The sequence below is a fragment of the Ostrinia furnacalis genome, unplaced genomic scaffold (genome assembly GCF_004193835.3).
Source record: "Ostrinia furnacalis isolate ACB-3 unplaced genomic scaffold, ASM419383v2 OfSCF3526, whole genome shotgun sequence".
Classification (NCBI taxonomy): Eukaryota; Metazoa; Arthropoda; class Insecta; order Lepidoptera; family Crambidae; genus Ostrinia; species Ostrinia furnacalis.
Genome location: NW_021133765.1, coordinates 239,227 through 249,752, shown reverse-complemented (window position 1 = coordinate 249,752; position 10,526 = coordinate 239,227). Strand labels below are relative to the sequence as shown.

General features: G+C 35.9%; 1 protein-coding gene across 1 annotated transcript in view; it reads left to right on the top strand.

Moving 5' to 3' along the window:
- Window positions 1-349: 349 nt before the first annotated feature.
- Window positions 350-10,526, top strand: part of LOC114357860 (insulin-like growth factor-binding protein complex acid labile subunit) — a 52,603-nt gene continuing 42,426 nt past the window's right edge. Inside the window, exon 1 of the mRNA XM_028311645.1 lies at window positions 350-489. Coding sequence (XP_028167446.1) covers window positions 446-489 — 44 coding nt within the window. The 5' untranslated portion in view covers window positions 350-445. The remainder of the gene's footprint in view (window positions 490-10,526) is intronic.

Sequence of the window (10,526 nt, the reverse complement as noted above, 5' to 3'; positions counted from 1 at the left end):
CAAAAATCTGAGATTTTCATGAAAAAAAAAAGTTGCTAAACACCGTTATTCGCTGTATCGGTTGTTTTCCGTCGGACGCCGTTTGTTCTATACCGCCTTCCGCAACCGAGACAAGCCTATTTTCCTGTTTTTTGAACCGAAGACTTTGTACAATGAAAAAGTTCGTATTTAAACTGCGAACAATATCACGTTCACTTTTTTAGAAAGCCCGGTGTCCGGCGGGGTAATGCTTAAGCTGGGGGCAGAGGAAAGTTGGGGTTGCACGCGGCGGGGCGGGTGGGGGCTGCTCGCGCTCCGCCTCTCCGCCTCTCCGCAGTCCGCTCCGCCACTCCGCACTCGTAGCCGAGAGCGCACCGCGCGCGCCCGTCTCTCGCCGCGGCTCACTCGCGTTGCCATGTTCGCGCTGAAACTTTACGCGGACCTCTAAGTACCAAACTCAGTGAAAATGAAAAAACAAAGACGGCGACCCGGCTCGAGACGCATCTTGAGGTACGTAATTTTTATTTACATTATTCACATTACCGTCTAAACAATTTTACTTAACTCGGTGTTTACTTACGTCGCGTTGTTTTCGGCGGTTTGCGAATGTTTGTTTATGACTGGGCGACTGTTTTTTCGTGCTTTGCGACTCAACGTCTTCGGGTAGGCTCGACGCTTATGTAGAGCACCGTGGATTTTTTTAAACTTTTAGTTCTTATAACTAATTGTCGCGCAATTTTGAACGGAATATTTTAATCGCGTATGTAGAAATGATGAAATAAATTTTAAGCTAGGGTACTATTTCTTTTAAGAGTGGATAAGTATGCTAATGGCCATAATTTATTACGAGAGCTTTGGGCGCCGTTGAAAGTATAATTCGGTGGGTTATTGCTACAGTTTTCAAACAGTTAAGAAGAGTGCAGGCTCGCAAGAATATTTTATGGGACATACTTGATATTTTTATTTGATTGATATTTTAATGTAGAGTACGTACTTGTGCTCTACATTAAAATATCAATTGTAGTGATATTGACCCTTCCCCGCCGGGGCGAAGGCGTTAATGAAGAATGGGACAACAATTCCAATTGGGAAATAAATCAATTTCCCACCCCGGGGTGAATCCAATCAAACATATTGCCTCGGACCTTATAAAAATATTTTTTCGGCTGACTTGGGAATCGTATAAATAATAATAATATCACGCGAACTTTATAATGTTTATTTGCGTTTATTATCGACGTAGTAGGCCAAATTGTTTCTTTTATAATTTTATACTGTTAGACCTTTGTCTCTGGCTATTTCGTTACTGCCATCGATGTATTTACATAACAATAACGTATCTTTATAAATAAATATATTCAAATATCTCTGTGCGAGCATAAAAGAAGCCGATATCAAATTGAATTTTCTTTTGGGACTTGAAAAGGGTTGGAGAAATAGATTTGTACAGCGGCACATCAAGCTGAACACTGGCGTCTTATGGAGTTGTAATAGGTGCTGTTTTTCAAGAAAAATACGTAGTGTGACATACTGGCCATTGTAACAACGCGGTCTGCGTAGACATATCTCGGGGCCTACTTATTAATAAACTTGCGCACATTCCGACAGTGTCTCAGAAACGGATTGTAACAAATAGAATGGCACTTTATGATATTGACTGCCTTTAAATACCTACTTAGGTATTAGATAGAGTTCATAGTTAGAAATGTGAACAGAAAATATTTAAGAGCTCGCAAAATAATTTACTCGGGCTTTACTCAAGATGAAAAAATAATGATGAATCAGACCTTCTTACCTGACCTTTATTAAAATTCACTTACCTGATATAAAGGTTAAAAAGATGTAAACCGCGCCAATAAAATTTCCTAAATAAAATTACTTAATTGGGTCTCTCTGGTTTTGTAATTCTTTAAATCCTTCTAGCCTAAATATTTAGACGCTTGCTTTGAAATATTGGGGCTCTAATTGATCAAAACTAAAGTATGATATTTAAATACTTGTGCTACAAGATTTTACGTCATTCGTAGCAAATGCTTAAACTTTTTTTTTACATAATAATAACTGGAAAATAATTTAATTAGTCACAAATACTTAACTAAAGAAAATTCATTGCTCATGCCATTTGTTTGTTATGTAAGAAAGTAGGTAATGTAGAGTGAAATACAATCTAAGAGTACTGTGTCACAATGTATTTCCCACAATGTTTCACATTACTGCCACTCCAGCGTGGATAGTCAGTCCACGTAGGCTTGTACATTGTTGAATACATCCTTGCTTATGTACTAAACAATGTTGCCACAGGTAATAAACAGGGAATGTGCAGTACATCCTCATTTGTTCTAGTTCGAGAAACTTGGCAAAGTACTTTTGAGTTAGCACCTCTCTCATAGTAAGTGAGCGGAATCTTGAAACCAAACTCGGTGCCTTAATGTGTTCAATCACAGTTAAATAAATTAGTTTGTTTTCAACTCACAACTTAGAGCTGAAGTAAATTAGTTTGTTGCAGACCTCAGGTCAGGTTGGAGAATTGGGAGAGCATTTTCTGTTAAATCTTTGTAACATTCACAATGAATCTTTAAACATTCATTATGTTGTTGATTCTCGTAATAACGTAAGCTGTTCGAGAAACAATGTAAACAAAATTAGTCGGGAATAAGTAATTAGTATGAAAGATGAAACTTAAAACTTATGAGAATAAGGGTTTGACTGCCGGTTTTGATCCATAGTTCGGCGTTGTCTCTTAGCTATTCTAGTTTTTGTCGGCTCCGCTCGAAATACTTTGGCTCTCAATGAAAATACTACTGTAACAACGTGCCTCTCATAATAATCTAAGTAATTGGAAAAATCACAAATAAATAACAACATTGAAAATCTGTTTAGATTTTATTCCAACGAGAAACAAAGAGCTTTATTTGGTTTCACAATTACAGATACAAAGCAATCAATATGTTACACGCATTGTTTTAAAGGATGAAGATAAAAGACTTGTTTGTCAAAAACAGCTACACAGAGTTTTAAGCTGCGGTTTCTCCCCCGAGCTTATATCGCGCGATCGAGAGTGTAACACAAAGATACAGATTTTGTAATACCGCTCCAAAGAATTACAGCATTACTATGTCATAGAGATAATTTAATTTAGCTTTTAGAAGTATTTAAATATATGTACTGGTATTTTGTGTGTGGACCAACACCACGTTTGTTATCGTTTTATTCGCAAAGCACGACAAACACAGTAAGGTTTAAGTTAAAAGTTTGTCAGTCGAAACGTCTACTGGAATGATTTTATTACTCTGGTTTGCAACGAATTTGGATTAGATAAACACCGGGGTATTGTAAATAAATGGATATTTTCAGGAGAGGTCAATCTTTTAAAGAAGTTTCACTATAACTTTACCGGGCTAATCTTTTTGAAGCACTCCAGTCATTTCCCCGGATTGGCTGACAAGTTCAGGATTATTGCCACCTTGCCGCCATTAAAGTTTGTGGGTTCCGGATCGCTTCCGGAATGCGAAGGGTAACATACTAAACGACCGGTCTTCCCCTTTACCTTCCAGAAACTTAAGCAAAGAAAATGAGATTTTGTTTACTACGGTTTTAGTGCCTATTTACGTTAAAAAGGTACCTAATAAGTACTACACATAGTAATAAATGAAGGTGGAATTCTTGCTCATGAACACAGTTAAGCTCCATCTTGCTTTCATTTTGTCACAAGCAATTTGACATGCGACGGAAGGAAACAAAACGCCGCGTAACTAATCACCTGTTACACAACGTTCATAATTAATGGGGATAATGAAGAATCACAACATGTTTACTGACTAAAATGTTTACGCGGTATTGTTGACACTATCCACAAATAGGTAATATCTTTGTTTTCACTTCATTGCAGCGCATAGGTATAGTTAGTAAATTAGCATTATTTTCTGTATTTCTATACTGAGATAAGCAGTTAATTTTATTTATACTTTAGTAGAGTTAATGTTAAAGTTACCTGTTTATATTTATAACATCGTGAGTCGACTAGAGGAATTCTTAAAACTATTCGATCTATCTCTCTAGAAAGCTCCTTCTTGAATCAATGTTAAAGTATCTCTCTTTAAAGCTCCTTCTTGAGTTAAAGTTAAAGTATTTATTTCTATAGCAAGCCCATAAACTAACAAATTAGGTCTCGTGTAATGAGAAACATTACGATTCAGCTTAAACATTGTCAGCGCGCCAAATTTCCGTTATGGAACTAATTGATGCAGCTCCGAGCCAGTCCAGCTCAGTCTTAAATCTCCTATATTTGGCCTTCGTAAAAGACGTCCAAGAATTAATGGTATTTTACAAGTCACTTTTGTGGACTAGCGGCTCCATAATTAGCATATTAGAAACAAATAAATAATATAAAGTGCCAAAAGAGCAAAGAATATTTAGACGTATATTAGTGTTTTGACCATAGCATACTGGTGTATATCTCTGAAATCACTACACCTATTGAGGAGCCCATATCTTTGTCCTTGAGCGCAGAGAATTATTACCCATAACTGTTCGCGGAAGGGAGGCAGTAGGGCTACGATTGCGTGGACTTCTGGGGAAAACTCGTGGAGGCAACTATTCAAAGTTAATGGGTTCAAGGCGCTTTGTAGAATTTTTATACTAAAATATAAAATATATATTTTTTATGTACTAGGTATGTCCTGAGATTTTTCATTGTCGTCATTACGTTATTTTTTGCGTAAAATGGTTTCGTTAATCAACACGGTTAATTCTTACCGACCAAAAACTTCACAATTATGGAGCTTACTCTTTTATACAGTATTATAAAGAATAACATTCTTAATCATACAACACTACGCCGTTTTCGTATACAAACACAATGAACAAAATGCGGGAGAACTCAAAGCAGGGGGCGTGAGGCCGTGAATCGTGATTTTATTGCACTGCACTGGATCTGAACCCATGGGTGGTTTATGTAATGTCAATAACGACCGCTCCCGATACAACGCTACAAAGACAACGTGGTGTATTATAACTATAAGTTACCTAACTCCGCGGACGTGAAACTGGATCTATTGTGTTTTATGGGCAACGACACCAACGGATAGGCTAAGGGTTATGACAAGGTTGACAGTATCTTTTTAACTGTTTTTCGGCTACACTAAGGCTGAGTTGCACCACCTAAATATGACCGTAACTATGACGATAACCGGTGTATTTTGTATGGAGTTTGACAGATTTTTGAAGTTTGTCAAAGTTAAAGTAAGATGGTGCAACCCAGCCTAAGTCATATCGAGTTTCAACACGTAATTTATGAGCTTACTCGCTAATGTGGCTCCAAGAGTTAGTAGTATTTACTCAAAATATCAAGCCATATCGAAAAAATAAACCTTAGAAATTACCCGTGTCATTAACCTCTGATCGTCCACGAGCAATAAACCTAAATAGAGCGGCGCTACGCCCCAAAAGGAGACGAGAGAGAATTTTCGTGAAAGGCTGAATTAATCTATCTTCATGGGTAATGTCGGTAATAAATACCTCATAGGAAGGTTAAAGGCAGCCCTATAGAAAAACACTGAGACTGAATGATGGTAGAAAGTTCGGTCGCGTCTCGCGGCGCGAATCGTGATTTTATTAGACCGCCCTGGTTCGGCCGTAGGTCATGTCTTGCTCTCCGCCACTATTGGTGTGACCTATTTACGGGGCAAATAATAAAATGCCGTCTTATTTTTCTATTTTTTTGGGGAAACAATCATTGTTTACACTCCCCGACGCACGTAAATTTATTGCCAAGACACTTTATTGAAATTAACATACCTGCCTCCCAACCTTGGCTGTTTACTAAATTATTGGACTAAAAGCATTCCATTATCTCGTCACTTTGCAAATAATGAAGTTGTCTAGCTTGTTAGTGTAAAAAAGATGAAAGTTTAACATGACGATGGAAATCCTATTTGTTTAAGTATAAGCTCCCGACTGAACTCTAAGAAAATGAAAAGTATTGTAAAACTATCTTTGTTGGAAAATTTTGTATCAAATGGCTGTTTTCTTCGTCTGTTACTGTAGTTTGTTCCAATTTCAGTTTCTTTGAGTGCAGTTTCAGCTTGACATGGAACTTTTGTAGTAATATCGAGATTTTATTTATTTAACCCATTTAGACCGATAATTATTTTTGTAAGTAAAAATTGATTTATCAGCAAAAACTTACAAAGGGGAGCCTAAAAATCATGAAAAAAATATTTAAAAAAATATTCCATAAATAGGGGGTCGTGGGGAGCCCGTACCATATAGGGTACAGTAGGTCTATAAGCAAGCAAAACATAGTCGTTGTTCAAAGAAGGTTTTTATTTATTTTTGTATGATATAAAATAAAAATAAAATCACATAATCACTAGTATCACACATGGCATATTTTGTAAGACGTTTTCTGTGATACTAACTACATTTGGTTCTTTTTTCCTACCTTCTCCGAAGTTAGTGAGGATAGCTGAAGAAGACCTGGCTTCTTCTGATTTGTTACGTTTAGTGCTATCCATAATCGCATTTAGCAACACGACGATGGAAATTTAGCAAATCCATCGAAGAAAACTCTGAGGGTAATTATTTACATTAACACTATCTTTATCGCCTAAATCTTCGTCAGTCTGATCATCATTAGCGGTCATCTGACAAGATAGCAGTAGATAAATACCAACATTGCTTTATTTTTGCTGAAATTATCAAATTTTTCATGAGTTACGGCAATACAGTAAAGCATCAATAGCCTAAAACAAATAAAAATAATAAAAATTAAATTCATTTTTTCGCATGATGTGCTCGTGCATAGACCTACTGTACCTTATACGGTACACCTATTTTAGACTGGAATAAACCCTATAAAAATAATCTCAATAATATTTTTTTTGTAGTCATGTTATCTATTGTACTCTATTTTTTAAATAAAATTGATAAATAACATAATTTACCATGAATAATAAGAAATTATACCTTCTTAAAAACATTGTAAATATTTTTTTTGTTTTCTGTCGAGGAATTTTATAAATATTTCCAAAACCACTTGTTAAAACATATTTTTAAATATTTTTATGTAAAATAATCACTTTAAGCTTACTGTCACAATCATTTTTACAAATTAACAACAGTTTGGTTCTTCGAAATATTTTCATAAAGGTACCGTACCACATAGGGTACGGTAGGGCTAAATGGGTTAAAAGACTATTGGTAAGAAATGTGATTCTGTGATTAGTTGCATCATTAGTAGTAAGTACAGGGTTAAATTTCTAGTGGAAGCACATCTAAAAAATTCATCACCATCATCATTTCAGCCACAGGACGTCCACTGCTGAACATAGGCCTCCCCCAATGATATCCATGTTGACCGGTTTGCAGAAGTCATTCTGAAGTCTAATAAGTACCTCTTCTTACTTACTTGACAACCCACATGATTGAAGAAAAATATTTGGCTACCGTTAGTACTTTTAATCGGGCAGAGTAATCCACCATCAGAATCACCTTTGCCAGAGTCATCATGTTCTAACAACCAGTAAACATAATTTGCGAAACGTCTCGCGTGCAATTATCGTAAAGATATTAATTTATAGCCTTCAAAGTCGTTTTTATGAAATGTTGAGTGTTCGAAGCAGCAGAAGGCGAAACTCTTCAAAGAGAATGTAAATACCCATTTCTCAATTACGTTACGAATCATTCTTCAAAGCGGAGGGTTGACCACAGTATTTGTTCGGTTATTTTATTTTCGCTAGCAAAAAAAAAAAACACTTATTTATTATTTTTATTTTTTTATTTTATTTACTTACAGCGTGTTTTTGTCGCCGATTTTTTGTAAAACTGTATTTTTTTCCAAGTTTTATATTTAAATTTTATTTGCTCTTCATGGTGATCAATTAGTTTTATTTAGTTTTTTAAACAAACACTGTTTCAAAATAACAAAAAAACATTTCAAAATAACAAACATTGATAGGCCATTCCTCGTAAATAGTTGTTGATAGTTTCTTAAAAATGAATATTTTTTATCATTGCTAGTTTCCAAGATTCCTGGTATGTAAACAATAACCTGCCTTTTAAATAATATTCGTGTGTATACGGTGTGTAACACAGCGCCATTCCAGCCCGCTTCGCCGAATCGGATACCTAGGGGAGGCCGAGGAGAGTTGTGCCAGAGAAGAGTTGTGACATTACAAATTTTTGGCAATCTATAACATCAGTGAGCTCGCAACAGCGCGTATTTGTTAGCTTGAGACTTGAACTAAAAAACGCACACGTTAGGAGCTCTCTAATCCCTACTAATATTAAATACGAAAGTAACTCTGTCTTTCTGTCTTTGAGGCTTTCATTCACGCCTAAACTGCTGAACCGATTTTGATGAAATTTGGCATAGAGATAGTTTGAATCTCGGTAAAGGACATAGGATAGTTTTTATCCCGGTTTTTGAAACAGGGACGCGCGCAATAGTTGTTTTTCTGTAACGGGCAAAATTTCACGCGGGCGCAGCCGCGGGCGGAAAGCTAGTATGTAGTTAATAAGTTCCAAAAAATCGACAATGAGTGACAACTCTCCTCGGTCTCCCCTACCTAATTTGCCCGGAGCTTTCCTGGGTCTTTTGTTCCTGTGTTACGTGCACATTATAAGTAGTGGGTAAACCCAAACACAGGTTTCTTGGACCGTTATTTGCTAAAGAACTGTAATAGTAGAGTATTAGTTTACTTGTTTTGGTTTTAGTTGATTTAAATTCTTTAGTATCATCAATGTCTTGATTCGTACTTCAATGTCTTGATCAAATACAAAGGGAGAATAAATAATGAGATTTTAATTCAAGAAAACATGCCTAACCGCTGAAACATGAATGTCAGTAAGATAATAAGTTTGCGTGCCGACTGAGGCCTGGCTTTCTAGTCCAGTCATTATAGTAAGTTCACCTCGGAATTCGAGATACCCAGCTGTAAGTCTGTAAATACGTGTATATTGACACCCTAAAAGTTGTCTCAAAACCTACATATGGTAGGGTGTAAGCAACTATTAAATTTCAAGGTCAACGGTCACAAAAATTGGTTTTTTGCGCTTTTTTTAGAAATATCCCATTTCCTGTGGGTTTTTTGCTATTTGTATTTATTATCAATATTGTAGAATACTAAATTCTCTACAAATTTTGTTTAAAAACTTTTTTTATACGGTGAACCGTTTTCGAGATAGAGGGCGGAGAGCGCGCGGTCACTGCATCACTTCAGGTCTACTTAAGCGGTTTAGATTTTTCATACAAAAGGATTTTCCCGCTAATTCCTGTGGGAATTTCGGGAATTCCTTGTTGTAACTAAGCTTTGAGTTTACTAAGGTACCTACATGCCAAATTTCAAGCGTCTAACTTCCGTTAAGCGTTTAGATTTTTCATACAAAAGGATTTTCCCGCTAATTCCTGTTCCCGTGGGAATTCCTAAGTATACTATAACCTGCCCAGGTGTATGAAGAATAATTGTACCAAGTTTCGTTAAAATCCGTCGAGTAGTTTTTGTTTCTATAAGGAACATACAGACGGACAGAATTCTATACATGAAATATATTTTCAAAATAACTATCAGGGGGTGATTAGTGATCGATACTGATGCCAAAAATGCAATCAGTAAAATTTTTGTCTGTCTGTCTGTCCGTCTGTATGTTCCTTATAGAAACAAAAACTACTCGACGGATTTTAACGAAACTTGGTACAATTATTCTTCATACACCTGGGCAGGTTATAGTATACTTAGGAATTCCCACGGGAACAGGAATTAGCGGGAAAATCCTTTTGTATGAAAAATCTAAACGCTTAACGGAAGTTAGACGCTTGAAATTTGGCATGTAGGTACCTTAGTAAACTTAAAGCTTATTTACAACAAGTAATTACCGAAATTCCCACGGGAATTAGCGGGAAAATCCTTTTGTATGAAAAACCTAAACCGCTTAAGTTGAACTGAAGTGATGCAGTGACCGCGCGCTCTCCGCCCTCTATCTCGAAAACGGTTCACCGTATAAAAAAAGTTTTTAAACAAAATTTGTAGAGAATTTAGTATTCTACAATATTGATAATAAATACAAATAGCAAAAAACCCATAGGAAATGAGATATTTCCAAAAAAAGCGCAAAAAACCGATTTTTGTAACCTTTGACCTTAAAATTTAATAGTTGCTTACACCCTACCATATGTAGGTTTTGAGACAACTTTTAGGGTGTCAATATACAAGTATTTACAGACTTACAGCTGGGTATCTCTAATTCCGAGATTCTTACCTAATTTAAGCTTAAATGACTGGACTATTCTATCTGTCTCCGGCAAGATAAGAGTAAAAATAGCATGATTGATAACGAAAATTATAATAATCCTGAATCACGAAATAGGGCATAAGTTCATAATATGATATCTACCATCGCTACATGTTTAATTATTTTATAAAAGTTACTCGTTGGGCTTAGCGATGGTGTATTGTGAAAATTAAAATAATATTTAAACGTAAATTAAAAACTGCTTTATAATGAAACATTTTCAAAGTTGTATATCGTTACACGCTTTGTTACTTACT